We start from the raw sequence: 18579 nt of genomic DNA, 5'->3' as shown, positions 1-18579 counted from the left end.
CCCCTGCTGACCGTCGCCCTCTGTCCCACCGTACCCCTGCCCCCTGCTGACCGCCGCCCTCTGTCCCACCGTACCCCTGCCCCCCTGCTGACCGCCGCCCTCTGTCCCACCGTACCCCTGCCCCCCTGCTGACCGCCGCCCTCTGTCCCACCGTACCCCTGCCCCCTGCTGACCGTCACCCTCTGTCCCACCGTACCCCTGCCCCCCTGCTGACCGCCGCCCTCTGTCCCACCGTACCCCTGCCCCTTGCTGACCGCCGCCCTCTGTCCCACCGTACCCCTGCCCCCCTGCTGACCGCCGCCCTCTGTCCCACCGTACCCCTGCCCCCTGCTGACCGCCGCCCTCTGTCCCACCGTACCCCTGCCCCCTGCTGACCGCCGCCCTCTGTCCCACGCCTGAATTCTTTCTCGTGAAGTCTGCCCCTCCCCCGCCAGCAGTCTGTGAGCAATGTTAATAAAGCTGTTTCGATAGGTGGTCCTGGTAGCAACGCCAAGCTGGTGAGAAAGTGCCCCCACGTGGACACCCCCTGCTCTGCGGCCGTGAGTCAGTCACAGGTGCTAGAGGCCGGGGGGGCAGCTGGGGCCCGCAGCGGTGGGCTCCCGGGCACTGCCCTGCCCTTGCAGACCCACGGGCTCCCAGGTCTCCTCTGGGGACTCCTCTGGGGACCCCTCTGGGCATGCCCCTCCCCCTTGCTGAAGGGCCCTGGAGTGTGGGGCCCCGGCGGGGTGGGGCCAGCCGGTCTCACTGTTCTGGAGGGCTAGCTCCCTCGTGGGCACCCGGTAGGAGGAGCTCGGGCAGCTGAGGGTGTGGCCCGCGGTGGTCCTGCCTGCCCACCAGCTGGTAGGACGGGGGCAGCTGTGGCGGGGACACTGGCAGTGCTCATACAATCTCTTGTTCCCGAAACAAAAAGCCCCGGGCGAGAGAGCGGATGTGAGCCGGCTGTGGGAAACGGAGCAGCAGGCAGGGCGCTGGCTTCTAGGAACAGTCGGGGGGGGGGGGCAGCTCTCGGGGCGCACGCGGGCTCCAGCCAGCGGCCCACGGCTTCATGCTCCCGCCCGCTGGGGACCACGCCATGACCCTGCCCGCGTGCACTGGGACCCCACCACAGTGGAGTTGGGGGTGGGGTCGCCAGAGTGGGATGGTTGTGGCACCAGGGTGGGCGCTGAGCCCGAGGAAGTTCGCGGCAGCCACAGCCCTCTGGGTGCCCGGGCGGGAGGGTGCCGCACTGGACGGCCTCCGCAGCGGCGGGGCCGTGGTCGAGAGGGCATCCCCACGCTACAGGGCCAGAGCCGGGCTGCGGGGTCCAGCACGCACCCCCGCCCGCCCGTCCTGAGGCCGTGCGCGGGATGGCTGAGGGGCAGGGGGTCCCCTAGGCACGCAGGGCCGCTCGCTTTGTGGGAGGCGGTCACTGCCAGGATCCGGTTACAGCTTTGGGGGCCGCACTGGGTCCCGGGGCCTGCGGCGATGCTGCAAGCCAGGTTCCCCAAGGAAGAGGGGGGTTTATCTGTGTGAGTCCCAGTGGGGGGGCAGGTGACAGCCTGGACCAGCAGGAAGGAAGCCAGTCGCTGCGGGGCATCTCGGCCTAGTGCCACCGCCCCCACGAACGTCCGTGCAGAGCACGAGGCCAGCAGTACAGAAAAGTCTCTGTGGGCTTTTTTTTTTTTTTTAAAGTATGTGTTTATTCACTTAAGTATGGATTTCCCACCCACTGGGTGCCTCCCCAAACGCCTCTCCAGGGCTTCCTGGAGCGATCCAGGCTGCGTGTTCCAGCTAGCGCACCGCGTCATGGCAACCCCGTCCACCCTGCCCCACTCGAGTCCTGACTGCTGCTCCCAGGCCACCTCCCAGCTCCGGTGCCGGGCAATGACGTAGGCAGGCAGAGAGGATAAAACTGACTAGGCTTGTGAGCGGGAAGACCACACCTGGGTGTGAGCTCATGCCCCTGCCTGACCCCACCTGCCAATCAGGCTACATGACCACGCCCCGCTGGACATGGACAACAGGCCTGGAACACGGTGGGCCGGGGACTTTTTTGCCAGTACAGACCCTCGCTGCCAGCAGCTCCCCAGAGCCAAAGGCTGCTGCACGCAGCTCTGTGTCCAGACCCCTGCTGTGGACAGGGCGCTGGGCTCTGTGTCCAGACCCCCCCTGCTGTGGACGGAGCGCTGCACGCGGCTCAGTATCCAGATCGCCCTGCTGTGGACCGGGTGCTGGGCTCTGTGTCCAGACCCCTGCTGTGGACGGGGCGCTGGGCTCGGTGTGTCCAGACCCCTGCTGTGGACGGGGCACTGCACGCAGCTCAGTGTCCAGACCCCTGCTGTGGACGGGGCGCTGGGCTGTGTCCAGACCCCCCCTGCTGTGGACAGGGCGCTGGGCTCTGTGTCCAGACCCCTGCTGTGGACGGGGCGCTGGGCTGTGTCCAGACCCCCCCTGCTGTGGACGGGGCGCTGGGCTCTGTGTCCAGACCCCTGCTGTGGACGGGGCGCTGGGCTCTGTGTCCAGACCCCCCCTGTTGTGGACGGGGCGCTGGGCTGTGTCCAGACCCCTGCTGCTGTGGACGGGGCGCTGGGCTCGTGTGTCCAGACCCCTGCTGTGGACGGGGCGCTGCACGCAGCTCAGTGTCCAGACCCCCCTGCTGCGGACGGGGCCCTCGCTCCCCTCACCGAATAAGAAAGCTTACACACTGAGCTATTTGGGCCGTATTCAGAATTCTCTGAATTCCTGGCAAGAGCCCACACCGCCTATCACTGTCAGAATACTGACGAGCACCCGGTATCAGCAGGGCGGCAGGAGACGGTCCAGGTGCTGGGCGAGACCAGGATGGGTTCCTGGTTCCCGGTTCCGGCTGGGCCCAGCCCTGGGGAGTGAGCCAGTGGGGGGAGATCTCTCTGCCTGTCAATCAAGTGCATGCATGCCTCTTCGCCCAGCCCTCACAGAGGGTTCTGGGGTAGCCTTAGGAAGCAGGGCTGCAGAGAAGCGGGGTGTGGCCAGGCCCGGCTGGCACGGGGACCGCTGTGAAGCTCAGGAGGGAGAAGGGGGCTTGGGCTGCAGGGTGGAGAAAGCCAGAGCGGGGCCGATGGTGTGGCGGAGCGGGCGAAGCCGCTGCCTGCGGTGCCGGTGTCCTGCCGAGCTGGTTCTGATGGCCGGGAAGGCGGTGGATGGCCCGACTGTGCCCCCACAAAGGAGCCCGGCACAGGGTCCTATGGGCTCTGGCCTGGCCCAGGGAACCAGTGGACGGACGATCCCTCTGTTGCTCCTTCACGTAAACACATCTGTAAAACACGAGCCCGAGGAGGGGAGAAGGGAGGGGCAGGCCTCGGTGGTCAGCTCCGGAGTCTGCATGGCCACCCCCTCCCCCGTGGCCAGGAGTGCCACATGGAGAAAGAAGTGGGCTTGGGGGGGTCTTCCAGGTGGGGGAGGGGGGAGTGACCAGGTGGTGGCTGGCTCCTGGCGGAGGCCGCGCTCTGGTTGGAGGACAGCGCCAGGCCTGAGAGGGCTCAGGACCTCAGCACCGCCCAGAGACCCCTCCCCCACCATCGGGGCGGGGGTCTCAGATGATGTGGGGGACACATGCAGCCTGGCCCCGAGCGTGCCACTCTGCTCGCGGGGCAGAGGCTGAGGCCGGGCTGCGCCCTCACGCACAGCGACCAGGAGGACGCCTCGCCCTCTGTCGGGCCCCACATGTTGCCGCCACAGCTGCACGCCTGATACCTTTTTACTATCTTTGCTAAGCTATTCAACTGATTTGGAGAGGAAAAGCAAATTTTATTGATTAACGTATTTCCCATTTCCTGGGCTTTTTTTCTTTTGAGACAGAGGAGAGAGAAGCACCTATGAGCTGGCTCACTCCCCGACGCCCAGAGCGGCCAGGACTGGGCGCGGCAGGAGCTGGGAGCTCAGTCCCGCCCGGCAGGCAGCTTCTCACCTGAGCCATCAGCGTCGCCTCCTAGGGCCTGCTGGCGTGGCGCCGGAGCCAGGAACTCCCACGTGGGCCCAGCGCTCCACTGCGAGGCTGGACACTCGGCTCCCGCTGCTCCCACACTGCATCGCCGTCAGCCTCAAGGATCTCCACTGACATCCGTGTCATGAACGCCCGTCCTGGACACCTGACATCCATACCATGGACACCCGGACACCTGACAGTCCGCACCGTGAACACCTGTCCCGGCACCTGACTCTCCATACCGTGGACACCTGACAGTCCGTACCGTGAACACCTGTCCCGGCACCTGACACTCCATACCGTGGACACCTGACATCCATACCATGGACACCCGGACACCTGACAGTTCGCACCGTGAACACCTGTCCCGGCACCCGGCACTCCATACCGTGGACACCTGACAGTCCGTACCGTGAACACCTGTCCCGGCACCTGACACTCCAGACCGTGGACACCTGACATCCATACCATGGACACCCGGACACCTGACAGTCCGCACTGTGAACACCTGTCCCGGCACCTGGCACTCCATACCGTGGACACCTGACACTCTGTACCGTGAACACCTGTCCCGGCACCTGGCACTCCATACCGTGGACACCTGACATCTATACCATGGACACCCGGACACCTGACAGTCCGCACCGTGAACACCTGTCCCGGCACCTGACTCTCCATACCGTGGACACCTGACACTCTGTACCGTGAACACCTGTCCCGGCACCTGACTCTCCGTACCGTGGACACCTGACATCCATACCATGGACACCCGGACACCTGACAGTCCGTACCGTGAACACCTGTCCCGGCACCTGACTCTCCGTACCGTGGACACCTGACAGTCCGTACCGTGAACACCTGTCCCGGCACCTGGCACTCCATACCGTGGACACCTGACATCTATACCATGGACACCCGGACACCTGACAGTCCGCACCGTGAACACCTGTCCCGGCACCTGACTCTCCGTACCATGGACACCTGACATCCATACCATGGACACCCGGACACCTGACAGTCCGTACCGTGAACACCTGTCCCGGCACCTGGCACTCCATACCGTGGACACCTGACATCTATACCATGGACACCCGGACACCTGACAGTCCATACCGTGAACGCCTGTCCCGGCACCTGGCACTCCATACCGTGGACACCTGACATCTATACCATGGACACCCGGACACCTGACAGTCCGTACCGTGAACACCTGTCCCGGCACCTGACACTCCATACCGTGGACACCTGACACTCTGTACCGTGAACACCTGTCCCAGGCACCTGACACTCCATACCGTGGACACCTGACACTCTGTATCGTGAACACCTGTCCCAGGCACCTGACACTCCGTACCATGGACACCTGACATCCATACCATGGACGCCCGGACACCTGACACTCCGTACCATGAACACCTGTCCCGGCACCTGGCACTCCATACCATGGACAACTGACACTCTGTATCGTGAACACCTGTCCCGGGCACCTGACACTCCGTACCATGGACACCTGACATCCATACCATGGACGCCCGGACACCTGACACTCCGTACCATGAACACCTGTCCCGGCACCTGGCACTCCATACCATGGACAACTGACACTCTGTACCATGAACACCTGTCCCGGGCACCTGGCACTCTATACTATGGACACCCGTGTCACTCCCCCATTCGTGGAGGAACGACACAGGACCCTGCGCTGTTCTTTTGTCTGCTCGGCCCTCCCCGGGTTTGCTGCTGGTTCTTCCCGGGTTGGCTGCCGATCCTTCCACCTCCGTGGAGGGGCGGGCCCCCCTGCCACTTTCCCCACTTCCACGGGGGAGCGGCACACCGCCGGCCAGCTCTCTCGGGGGCTGCTCAGATGTTATCCGGATGTTCCCCTTAGATGTTCCTGGTGCATGTTGTCTCTCTCCTCCTTTATAGTCCTCTTCCACCAATCCCAACTCTGCTACCCACACGCCGAGTACGCTGCTCTCCTCCAATCAGGAGCAGGATCAGCTCCTGCAGGTTATTGGTCGAACTGGAGGCAGCTGTGTAGAAGTTGTTTACTCTTCTCCCAGTGCCATATTGTGGGAGAGCAGATGCATAGAGTAAGTCTTAATTCCAGTAACTTAGTCTAGTCCGAGTTGCTCCCCACAACCCGGACACCTGACAGTCCGTACCATGAACACCTGTCCCGGGCACCTGACACTCCGTACCATGGACACCTGACACTCTGTACCGTGAACACCTGTCCCGGGCACCTGACACTCTGTACCGTGAACACCTGTCCCGGGCACCTGACACTCCGTACCATGGACACCTGACACTCTGTACCATGAACACCTGTCCCGGGCACCTGACTCTCCGTACCATGGACACCTGACACTCTGTACCGTGAACACCTGTCCCGGGCACCTGACACTCTGTACCGTGAACACCTGTCCCGGGCACCTGACACTCTGTACCATGGACACCTGACACTCTGTACCATGAACACCTGTCCCGGGCACCTGACTCTCCGTACCATGGACACCTGACACTCTGTACCGTGAACACCTGTCCCGGGCACCTGACACTCCGTACCATGGACACCTGACACTCTGTACCGTGAACACCTGTCCTGGGCACCTGACTCTCTGTACCATGGACACCTGACACTCTACCGTGAACACCTGTCCCGGGCACCTGACACTCCGTACCATGGACACCTGACACACTGTACCGTGAACACCTGTCCCGGGCACCTGACTCTCCGTACCATGGACACCTGACACTCTACCGTGAACACCTGTCCCGGGCACCTGACACTCCGTACCATGGACACCTGACACTCTGTACCGTGAACACCTGTCCCAGGCACCTGACTCTCTGTACCATGGACACCTGACACTCTGTACCGTGAACACCTGTCCCAGGCACCTGACTCTCTGTACCATGGACACCTGACACTCTGTACCGTGAACACCTGTCCCGGGCACCTGACACTCCGTACCATGGACACCTGACACACTGTACCGTGAACACCTGTCCCGGGCACCTGACTCTCCGTACCATGGACACCTGACACTCTACCGTGAACACCTGTCCCGGGCACCTGACACTCCGTACCATGGACACCTGACACTCTGTACCGTGAACACCTGTCCCAGGCACCTGACTCTCTGTACCATGGACACCTGACACTCTGTACCGTGAACACCTGTCCCGGGCACCTGACTCTCCGTACCATGGACACCTGACACTCTGTACCGTGAACACCTGTCCCGGGCACCTGACACTCCGTACCATGGACACCTGACACTCTGTACCATGAACACCTGTCCCGGGCACCTGACTCTCCGTACCATGGACACCTGACACTCTACCGTGAACACCTGTCCCGGGCACCTGACACTCCGTACCATGGACACCCGGACACCTGACAGTCTATACCATGAACACCTGTCCCAGGCACCTGACACTCCGTATCGTGGACACCTGACATTCCATACCATGGACACCCGGATACCTGACACTCCGTACCGTGAACACCTGTCCTGGACACCTGACACTCAGCACTGTGAGCACCTGACACTCTGTACCGTGGACACCTGGACACCTGACACTCCGTACCCTGAAAACCTGATACTCCGTACCACAGACACCTGACACTCCATACCGTGAACACCTGGACACCCGACACTCCGTACCATGGACACTTGGACACCTGACACTCCATACTGTAAACACCTGGGCACCTGACACTCCGTACCCTGAACGCCCATCCTGGACACTTTTTTTTTTTAACCGTACTAAGACACATACATGGGGCCGGCGCTGTGGCTTAGCGGGTGAGGCCGCCATTGGCAGCGCCAGCACCCCATGTGGGCACTGGTCCCAGCAGCTCCATTTCCGACCCAGCTCTCTGCTGCGGCCTGGGAAAGCAGTGGAAGATGCCTAAGTGCTTGGGCCCCTGCACCCACGTGGGAGACTCAGAAGAGGCTCCTGGCTCCTGGCCCAGCTCCGGTCATTGCGGCCATCTGGGGAGTGAACCAGCGGGTGGAAGACCTCTCTCTCTACCTCTTTTAAATAAATAAATAAATCTTTAAAAAAGACATATACATCCTAAAAGCTGTCATTTCAGCCACTTTGAGGTGTTCGACTCAAGGGCACCGACTGCAGTCACAACGCTGTCGTCTCGCCCAGCAGGACGTCCGAAGCCAGCATCCGGTCACCCCCAGCCCCCAGCCCCGCGAAACCGCGCAGCACTCGGCGCTCGTCCGCGCCACCTCGCCCCTCCCGCGGCTGTGACAGCCCACGGGCTCTGCGCACGGCCGCCGGCGCGTCTCCGCCGTCCGCTCTCGGGTGCGGGCCCGCTCTGGCCCCAACCCCCGCTTCCGCGCGGCAGCCGCGCTCGCTGCGGGCTCCTGCGGCTTCCACGCGCTCGCCCCCACTGCGCTCCCCGCGGCCGCAGCCGGAGTCCCGACACGGCATCCTGGCCTCCAGCCACTGCAGCCGGCCCTTCTGCCGCTAGGTCCCCGCCAGGCCTCGGTGCCCCCGCCAAGTGCCCGCACCTGGACGCTGACCCGGGGCCCCACCGGCCCGGCGCCGGCCCGGACGCGCGAGGCCAGGCCCCGGCGCTCCCTGGTGACGCAACCGCCTCTCTCGCTGCGCGTGCGTATCCCCGCCCCCAGTGGGCGTTGCCAGGCGGCGGCGCGCCCCCTGGCGGCCCCGCCCCGCGCCTCGGCGGTTCCGGCTCCGCCCGGCCCCGCCCGCGGGGAAGCGGTCGCGCAGCAATGACGTCGCGGGGGCCTGGCCGGGCGTCGCGGACTCGGGAGATGGATGAAAAGGAGCAATTACGGCGGCAGATCCGCCTCCTACAGGGTGGGTCAGGCCGGGGCCGGGCGCGCGTCCCCCGCTTCCCCCTCACCTCACGGCGGCCCCCGTCCTCTCCTCGGGGTGGTCGCGCTCCGCCCGCCGTCCGGTGCCGGCGCGGGGGCGGGCCGTCGGTCGGGCCGAGCCAGCGGGGCCGCGGCTGGTCGGTTCCCCGCCCCGGCTTGGTCCGGCGGCCTTCGGGGCTCCCCGGGGCCGCGGCGGCGGCGTGGCTGAGTAACGGGCTGGGGCGCCGCCGCGTCCGCGCCCCTCGCCCCTCGCCCGTCTGCCCTCACGCGCCCGGGGCCGCTCCCGGCCTCGGGTCCCAGGCCTCAGCGTCCGCTCGCTGATGTCTTTCGACCCAAGTTGGTCTTTCTAAACTGGAAAAAAATTAAAAGTAGGCTGTGCGCTCAGGGAGACTGTTGGGGCCGAGTGGAGAGCCGCGGGGGCGGCCGCGGCTGCCGGGCCTCCGCCCAGCTCAGTGCAAGCCCGCGGTGCCGCTCGGCCCCTGCCCCGCCCCCTCCGGAGGGGACAGGCCCGCGTCCCTGGCGCCCAGCCGCCGGCCCTGTCTGGGCTGACCCAGCCTCCTCCTGCCCAGGCCTGGCAGCTGCCCAGGGACCGCTTCCCTTCAGAGATGGGCCCGGCAGGCGGGCACACGGGGCTGTTGTGCGGCAGGGGTCGGGCTGAGGGTGGAGCCCTCAGTGAGTCGGGGTCTGGCGCCCCCAGGGCGGGCGTGGCCCTGCGGGTGACCCGAGCTGTGATTCTGTCTTCCCAGGTCTGATCGACGACTACAAAAACCTCCACGGCAACGCACCTGCCCCGGGCACCTCAGCTGCTCCCCGATGGCAGCCGCCCGCTTACCACGGGGACAGGGCCTTTGGCACCCGCTACCCTCGTCCCAGCCGGAGAGACTTCACACACCAGGGGCCTTCGTGGCGCAAGAAATACTCCCTGGTGAACTGGCCCCCCGGGTCCTCTGACCCGTCCGGTGACCGCGACGTGCAGACGGCCCTTGGAGCAGGGGCCAGGCCGGACCCCGAGCCCCAGCAGGACGTCCTTGAGAGACAGGTCCAGCTTGGCTCAGATCACAACATGGTCATCAAAATCAAGCCACCGTCGAAGGCCGGCTGTGCTGGGGCCCCGGTGCCCCTGCAGGGCTCCGTGGGAGATGAGGACACCCCCTGGGGAGCCCAACAGCCCCGGGAAGGCGAGGGGGAGCCCCCTGGGGGGCAGCTGCAGCCCTGCAGGCCAGCAAGAGGCAGGGGCGGCCGCAGCGTGGAGGACCCCCTCCTGGTCTGCCAGAAGGAGCCGGGCAGGCCCCGGGTCGTGAGGTCCGTGGGCAGTGTGAGTGGCAGCGCCCCCGGGCCCCGGCGGACGGTCAGCGAGAGCGCGGTGGCCATCAAGGCACACGCCCCTGCCCCCGGCCTGGGCCGCACAGGTGCCCCTCACTCTGCAGCCAGCTGTGCCGCGCAGCTCCCGGGGCACGGGAGAGTGAGGGCCGGCCACCCAGCTCAGCCGGTCCCCTCAGGATCCACCGTGGGCCCAGCCAGGCCAGCTTCCGGAGCCAGGCAGGCCCGCGAGGCCTCGCTGCTGGTACCCTGTCGAACCAGCAAGTTCCGGAAAAATAACTACAAATGGGTCGCAGCCTCAGCCAAAAGCCCCCGTGCCGCCCGGCGGGCCCTGAGTCCCCGAGCAGCCGTGGAAAACCTGGGCAAGACCCCCTGCGGCACGGCCGCGACAGAGCCGGCGCAGCTCCGGGCGGACCAGGCCAAGGCCAGGAGGCCGGCTGCGGCCTCGAAGGCCGGGCCCTCCCCCAGCAAGTACAAGTGGAAGGCCTCCAGCCCCTCCGCCTCCTCCTCCTCCTCCTTCCGCTGGCAGGCCGAGGCTGGCGGCAGGGACCACGCCTCCCTGCTCGCCCCCGTGCCATCCGGGTCCCCTCCGGGGGCAAGGCCGGCGGGGGCGCCCGGGGAGACCTCGCTCTCGGCTTACAAAGTGAAGAGCCGCACCAAGATCATCCGGCGGCGCAGCGGCACCAGGTACGGCCGGGCCCCCGACTCTGGTGTTTTGGGGGAAGGCCTTGCCCCCCTGAGCCTGTGCTCCCTCCCACTGCACGCTTCCGGTCAGGCCCACAGCTGGGGCGGCACGGCCAGCGGGCCTCCCTCTCTCCTGTGAGCCTGATGGGAGGGCCGCTGGGCCTGTTCTGCCCAGGTCCGCGGGGTCAGGGCACGTGGTGGGGTGCGGGGCTGCCTGCCCCTGGCCTGCAGCGGCGGCCCCAGCTCTGCTGGGGTGGCTGTGCTCCGAGCAGCGCCCAGGGGCACCTGGTCTTTGCTGCTCTGCCCCGGGCGCAGGCCCTGCGCGGCCTGCGCTGAAGGGCGCTGTCCAGGCTACAATGGGGCAGCCGTCTGAGCGGGCTGTGGGGCTGCAGCCTCCCTGGCTTTGACCGTCAGGGGCCGTTGCCCCAGAGGCAGCCGACTCCCTCGCATCCCAGCTGCCCCGTGGTGGGTGAGGTGGCCAGGCCGGCACTGCCTCCCCGGCACACGTCCCTTCCTGTCCCCGACCCATGCGCGGTAGCCCGGAGTGCGTGGTCTGGGGCCGGGGATAGTGCCTTCCCCCCAGGAAGGCTCTCCTGTGTCTGGCCTTGGCCTTTGGCTCTGGTGGGCAGTCCCCTGCCCTGCTGCCCTCTGTGGGAGCCGCCCCTCCCTGCCTCCCTCTGCGGGGCTCGCTCTGCTCTGGGAGTGCTGGCCTGGTGGGCAGCACTCGGGGTCGGTGACAGCTGGCCTGGGAGGTGGGGAGGAGGCGGGAGGTCCTGCCCCCCCCCATCCTTTCCTGGGGTGTGTGGCAGGATCCCCTGGGGTGGTGGGTGGGGCTGCTCCCCAGCTGGCCGCAGAGGCCAGTGGAGGCGGGGCAGGTGGGTGGGCAGCTGCCTGCGTGTTCTCCCCACAGCCTCCCTGGGGACAAGAAGAGCAGCCCCTCAGCTGTCGGCACCAAGACGCCTGTCAGCCTGCGGCGCCGACAGGCCGTCCGCGGGAGGAGCACCCCTGTCCTGAAGAAGACCCCCCACAGGGGCCTGCTGCAGATCACCAGGCACCGGCTGTGCCGCCTGCCCACCAGAGAGGGTACGCCGGGGGAGGGACGCTGGGCTGGGGCGGGGCGTGCGGCGGGGCAGGCACGGAGCCTCGCCCCTCTTGGGAGGGAGAGGGCGGTGGCCATGCAGACCTGCGTTGAGGAGGCCTCCCGGTCTGGGCCCCGGCCGCAGATCCGGCCTGGGAGGCGCTGGCTTCCCTTCCCTTCTGTCACCCGGGGCCCTGTGAGCAGCTCAGAGGAGTGGGTCTGCGGCCCTGGCGTGGCCTGGGGAGGCCCCAGCCTCGAGGAGGTGGGGGCTCTGTGGGGACCACCTTGCCCTCCCCGACCATGAGTGATGAGGCCAGGACACGTTGGGGATGCCACCTCCAGGCCGGCTTGTGCCTGGGGCTCTGTGGGGAGGGGTCTGAAGCCCTGGGATGGCACTGGCCGAGGTTGCCAGGGAGAGCTGGGGGCGTGTGCGGGTGGGCGGGCTTTTGGGTGTTGGGGCTGGTGACAGGTGTGAGGTCTGGAGCAGGTGGGCTGTCAGGACATGCGCAGTCGGACTGAGAACTGGTGCTTGTGTGCGCAGTGCTGTGTGGCCCGCGCAGTGCTGAGAGCCTGCAGGGGCTGTGCGGCTGGGCTTGGGGCCCTGGCGAGTGTGGACCTCATCCAGGGTGACAGGTCCAGGGCACTTGCAGGCACCGTGGCTGGGCTGGGTGGGAGGGACGGCTGTGGGGGTCCTTGTGGGGGTCTGTGGTCTGTGGGGGCCACCATCCTGCTTCGTACCAGGCTGGCCTGTTTCCAGGGCCGTGGGCGCCCACGAGTGCCCCCTGAGCCCCACGGGGAGCAGGAGTTTGAGGTTTGAGGTCACCAGCCCCAGCTGCCCAGCCATACACAGCCTTGGCCAGGCACCCTGGCAGCTGGGGGGTGGATGTGATGAGGAAGGGGGTTGTAGCCACAGCAGGGAGGGAGGGTGATTGGCTGCGGAGCCAAGCAGGGAGCTGGACCCACATCCCTGTCCTCAGGGACGTGACGTGCCCTGGGAGTGGCCAGCAGAGGAGCCAGCAGGCAGACGGGGCGGGGGCCTCGCTCTCCCCAGTGGGCAGGGAGTCCTGGGAAGGTGTGTGCAGAGCTGTGTGAGCCACTGGCCTGGATCCTGCTGTGGCCACTTGGGCAGGAGGCCCAGGGACCGCCCCTCCACGAGGTCAGGAGTTACCTTGGACAGCTTCCCAGGTGGGGGCTGGCTCATCCTGGGGAGTCGGTAAGGCTGCCCCAGGCTCCGTCTTGCAAAGACCCTGCCCTGCGGCCTGCCTGCCTGTCCTGAGCCCTGGTGGGCAGAGCTGGCCCTCTGCCTTACAGGCGTCCGTTTTGTGCCTGGGTGCTTGGGGAGCAAGGCCCTCCCTGGGCCCCGGCGGCCTGGGTCTTGCACAGCTCCTCCAGGCGGGTGTGGACCCTGGCTAGAGTGGCTGCCAGCCAGCTGGGCCCCCCTTCTGTGGCTGCCCGGGGCCCTCACCTCCCTGTTTTGCGTCCAGCAGATGGTGAGCCCTGGCTCCGTCCTGTGGGAGGAGTGTCCCAGTTGCCGGGGTGTGTGGGCTCTGCCACCCGGGGCTGCTGTGTTGTGGGAGAGGGAGGGGCTTCCAGGAGCCGCTCCTGCAGCTGCGCCTGTGTCCCCACCGCAGCCCTGCTGTGCGGCATGGCGGCCAGCAGAGGGCGCACTTGCTCCTCTGATCCCCTCGGTGCACTTTTTTTTTTTTTTTTGGTGGTAATTGATTGCCTAATTTCCTCTTTATGTGAAAGAAAGCAGATATCAAGTAATTTGCAGCAATAACCTGCTAATGCTGGGCCAGCATCGAAACTCCCCTGCTCATTTCAAGTGGCAGATAAAACACTAATACATAATTATCCTTGCAAATTGGATTGTTTTAAATAACCAAAAGGCTACGGCCAGGGGAGAGCGATCCCATCTCCCCTGAGTTACTACGGCAGCATAATTGCCGCGCTCAATCAATTTCCCTGGCGTTAGGAATTCCATCACAATCAACATTAAGCTTTACTCATTGTGATGGGCGAGAGCCGGGCCATTTCTCCTCTTTTTCTTAACTGGCAAAATTAATCAGGAAAGGGTTTTAAACATTTACCCGTGTGAAAGAGGTCAGCTCTGCCGCTGTGTTGCTCAGCAGATAGGGGGCTAATAAAAAGAAAATTGAATTACTAATGACCACCAGGAACAGTGTATAAAACCTGCAGTCGCCAGTTCAGGAGGAGGGAGAATCAATTTTCTCGGGACAAGGTGCGCTCATTTTTTATTTTGGCGCATATTATCAGCAGTTTAATTTGCGAGTGCGTAAACAGGAGGAAGCGGAGGGATGCGGGGCTGAGGTGCGAAGTGCCTGGGGTGCTGCTGTACACGATTTATTTGCCACAGCAGATAATCGCTTTAATTGAATTCAAAACTGCATTGTTCAGCACCCATGGCCGCCTGCCCTGGGGACGGAGCGGGTGCCAAAGTCATGGCCTTTCCCTGCCTCTCCCGCCTCCCCCTCCCGAGCTCGGTGGGCTTGTGGCTGGGGACCAGACGGGGGTCCGGGGCGCCCCAGCGGTGTGCTCCTTGCGTTTTCTCCTGGAAGACACTGCTGGGAGCCTGGGCACTGAGTGTCCGCCTAGCGCCGCGGCAGACGGCGTCATCTGTACCCGTCTAAGCAGGCGGACGCGGGGAAGGCACTTGGGCAGAGGCGGGGGAAGCCTTCTGGGGGTCTCATGCTTGGCGTAGGATTTGCCACACGTGCGATTGTGCCAAGTGGTCCATGTGGAGCTCACACCAGGGACGCCACTGCTGCTGGCCTCTTGTGGGTCCAGGGCCAGCTCTGAAGTTCTCCTCCTCCGGCCACAGCCTGGGCCCAGCGCGGGGCTTCGGCCACCATGGGGCAACTGGCTGAATGGCTGCTGTCCCGCTCTTCCAGCTGCCCCCTTGTGCCCTAGTCGGGGCTTCCTCGAGCCCTAGAAGAGCTGCAGTGGGTGGCGATGTGGGGAGACTTCCGTCCTGCTGCCCCCATTCCACCACCTACACCGGGCCTGCAGGAGGCTCCGACGCGGAGGGCTGGGCGGGAGTGAGCAGGGGTCCACCTGTGGCGGACAGGAGGACCCGCTTTGCACAGTGGTCTCATGTGTAGACCGTGAGCTGGCGCCAGACCTGCACCTGCCGGGTTCTCACTTGAGTCAGCTGCCTCTGTCCCAGCCCTGGCTGGACCTGTCCTTGCCCCAGGACACTGGAGGGAGGGCAGGTGTGGGCCACGGGCCCTTGTCTGGCCGGGTATAGCCCCTGTCACCATGTGCGCTGAGAGCTGTCCCCGGTCTCACCCCGGAGCCCCGCCTTCTCTCACCTCCCCAGGCCTCCCTGCCTCCCTGCACTAGCCCCCTGGGACCTGGTGCCTGTTCCCAGAGTCCCAGTCTCCGAGGCAGTGCTCAGGGGGCCCCTTCCATGTGAGTGCTGCCCACCTCCCCGACACCTGCCGCCCTGTGCAGGACCCCACGGCCTGTCGGCCAGCTCTCCTGGTCAAGACGCCTGGGCACGGGGGCCCTCTGGGCACTGGTCCTACCCTCTGGCAGCCCCTGCCAGTTCCTGGGTGGGCTCTGCTGGCTGTGGCAGCAAGCGTGTGTGCACTCCGCTGTCCTATTTTTCCTCCGCGCTTCATGGCTGCCTCCCAAGTTCTTCCCCACCCCCTCCCAGGTCCCTGGTGTCCCCTGTTGGGTGGCAGCGCAGGCCCTGCTGGTGCATGCGGTCCTTTGTCGCCTCGTGCCCAGGCCCGGCTCTGACCATGGCTCTGCACTTGGCTTGTGCTGGGATGTTGAGGGGAGGGTCAGCACGCACACTGACCAGATAGAGCCTAGGCGCCGGGCCTCTTCCTCTCAAGGCTGTCAGCTGTCCACGCTGCCCCTCATGAGGGCATCTGTGGTGGTGCTGGTCAGCCCATGTCCCACCCCTGGGCGTTCCCTCTTTTCTGCCCGATGGCCTGGTGCTGCAGGCCAGGGTCCTGTGCCCTCCTGCACGCGCATGGCCTGGGCTGAGACGCACGCCAGGGCGCTCGATGCAGGGAAGGAGGCTGCCGTGGGTGCGTGGGCTGGTGCCACCTCACCCAACCCGGGCCGGCCAGCGCCGTGCGTCCCGAGGGCCCACAGACGGCCCGGGGCAGACGCTGTCGTCAGGCCCAGCTGGCCTCGGTGGGAGGTGAGGTTTGCTGGAGCCGCCCTGCTGGAGGTCAGCGTGCCGCCACGTGAGGCAGTGTGTGCTTGCAAGGGCAAAGGGAGCAGAGCGGTGCTGGCCCCGGGGGGCGGGATGGTCAGCAGGGGCTTGCCTGTCCCGCCCTGGGCTGCAGCCCTGCAGGGCCAGTTTGTAGGACCTCTGAGCTCCCAGGTCTGCTCTGGGCGGCCGGCTTGCTGTCCTGGCCGTGCCGACCTGGTCCTGGGGGCACCCCCGGAAGCTGGTGTGTCGGGACGGCCCCAGCTGGTGCTGCCGTGGGGGCAGGGGCCCTGGGTTCCCCAGCCGGGGCAGTGTGTGCGGGTCCCTTTGTTGGGTGAGTCGCTGTGCTCCTGGCCATGAGTGGCACAGGCTCCTTCCCACCACATGCCCTGGGAGACTGGTCGAGGGCAGCGCCCTCGTCCCCTGAGCCACAGGATCCCTCTCACCCTGGTGGTCTCGCTCAGGAGTCTGGCCTGGCAGTGGGTGCTGGGACACGGGCTGTGTGAGTTCGTGTGGTCTGCTACATGCCCCAGGCTGCAACGGTGGGGACGTGCCGCCGAACGGTCAGGGGCTTCCTGGGCACAGTGCCAGGCCAGCCCCACGTCCCACCCTGTAGGCCACATTGGGAGTCTGCGCCCAGGCGGGACCAGCAGGCCTGAGGCCAGCGCGGGGAACTGGCCTGACGCAGCGTCCCTGCCGCCTCCTGGTGGCTCTCCTCACCGCTCCTGGGTTTCACACCTGGGTGTGGGAGCGAGGCGGCAGCGCCCGGAGAAGCTGTGATCCTGGGTGCTGGGCAGCTCCACCTCTGGAGGGGAGGTGTGGCCTCCAGGGGCCCAGTACAGTGGCCCCTTCTCTGCTGGGGGCCAGCCTGCGGCTGAACCCCTCATGCAGGCGCCCGGGGGTCCTGGCGCTGCTGGGCGGCACTCCCTCCACTCTGCCTCCCCCGCCCCCACAGCCGGGGCAGGCTGGGTGTGCTGGAGCTCCGGGGGTGTGCACTTGCTCTGGGGACCTGTGCTGCTCCCCCGGCATCCGTGGCGTGCGGTGGGGCTGTGACAGGGAGGAAGCCCCGTCCCAGCCTGTAGCTGTCCCTGGGCGCCTGATCTTCCTGCCCTGGGCCTCCCTTGCTGACCCAGCATCCAGCGCACTCCTGCCTGGTGCTGGGTGTGTGGCCGATGGCCGGCACAGCAAGGCCCCAGCCACACTGAGATGATTCTTGCTGGGAGACGTGGGCTGTCTCCAGGAGACCAGGGAGAGTCCAGCTGTGGACAGGGCTTCCTGAGGCTGGACCTGGACCTGGGGGGTTCTGCACTGAGTGCAGGGACCTGGATCCCAGGTGGGGCCATGGCTATCCCCGCCCCCCAGCTGGACACAGGTGCCCCTCCCCATGGGTGCTGACCTGGATGCTGGGCCCCAGGGCCCCAGGGAGGGAGGAGCCAGTCCAGATGGCCGTGAAGCGGCTTCTCCAGACCCATGCTCGGTTGCTCGGTGCGTTTCACCGAGGAGGCACAGAGTTGGGAAAGTCGGCGCAGTCGGCCCCGCACTGGCAGGCAGGCCATCTGGCCCTGGAGCCTGCCTCCCTCCTCGTGGCCCTGCCGAGGAGGCCCCCACCCTTCCTGCCCTTGGACCCTGGGCTCAAGTGGAGCCCTGCGGCCGGACTCTCTGAGTGGGGACTTGACCCCTGCTCTCGGGCCAGCTGCAGGCAGAGACCGCTGAAGGGGGTCAGGTCCAGTCCCCCGTGGTGGCAGGCCCAGGAGCTGGGTGCCAAGTGAAACCCAGGAGGGCAAGGAGGCGGGCTAAGAGCAGTCTCCTGGAAGGCGGTGCAGAGGCCCGGCTGCCCACAGCCCACCCTCCTGCCCCCTGGTGGGAATTTGGTGGCGCCGGGCAGCCCTGGCTGCCACAGCTGCCACGGAGGTGTGCTCCTTGGAGGAATGCCCGGCTGCTGGCCCATCCCCGAGCTGTGCCAGGGCCCAGCGTCTGAGCATTTGCTGGGGCAGCTGCAGACCTGTGCTGGGGGCCTGGAGAAGCCCTTCCTGGCTGCGGGGGGCGGGGGCTGTGAGCTGTGAGCTCTACCCCGCGGGTCCTCAGCCCCCCACTTGTGCCAGGCTCTGCTCTCACTGCTGTCTTGCTCGGGTGGCCTTTGGAGCTGGGGTCCGTGTGCCCTGCCTGGGCCTGGCAGCCAGGCTGGGCGGTTCTGACTGACCCCTGAGCAGCTCCCAGCTTGGACGTTCTGTGTGGCCCAGGAGGAGCAGGGGCCAGGCGGCCTGGCTCAGGGCCCCCAGCCTGTTGACTTCCCAGGGGCTCCCAGGGCCTTTCCCCTGGGGCTCCTGGGGCCAGCGATGGCAGCCCCACTGTTGGTCTCTGGGACGTGACCCCCATGGGGGGGTGTGGGGTGCCAGACCTGGGAAGGTGTGCTGTGGACAGGCCTGGCACTGCGGGCAGAGTTCTCTCGTGCCGAGGGCAGCTGAGGGAAGTTCAGGCCAGCTGGGCCTCCTCCTGCCCT

The 18579-nt window shown here is 66.1% G+C and overlaps 1 protein-coding gene and 1 non-coding gene across 2 annotated transcripts in view; one reads left to right on the top strand and one right to left on the bottom strand.

Moving 5' to 3' along the window:
* Positions 1-1652: 1652 nt before the first annotated feature.
* On the bottom strand, positions 1653-8599 carry LOC127489877 (uncharacterized). The gene is made up of 3 exons (XR_016236637.1): positions 8482-8599; positions 3926-4106; positions 1653-3272 (listed from the first exon to the last, which is right to left on the bottom strand). It is a non-coding gene; the product is annotated as an uncharacterized LOC127489877 (transcript).
* Positions 8600-8633: 34 nt separating this feature from the next.
* Positions 8634-18579, top strand: part of ZC3H3 (zinc finger CCCH-type containing 3) — a 77033-nt gene continuing 67087 nt past the window's right edge. Inside the window, exons 1-3 of the mRNA XM_051841771.3 lie at positions 8634-8791; positions 9555-10815; positions 11723-11895. Of these exons, the coding sequence (XP_051697731.1) occupies positions 8704-8791; positions 9555-10815; positions 11723-11895 (1522 nt within the window). The 5' untranslated portion in view covers positions 8634-8703. The remainder of the gene's footprint in view (positions 8792-9554; positions 10816-11722; positions 11896-18579) is intronic.

Source organism: Oryctolagus cuniculus, chromosome 6 (assembly GCF_051225735.1).
Source record: "Oryctolagus cuniculus isolate XC-2025 breed Fujian yellow rabbit chromosome 6, ASM5122573v1, whole genome shotgun sequence".
Classification (NCBI taxonomy): Eukaryota; Metazoa; Chordata; class Mammalia; order Lagomorpha; family Leporidae; genus Oryctolagus; species Oryctolagus cuniculus.
This window is presented reverse-complemented; position numbering and strand designations above follow the sequence as displayed.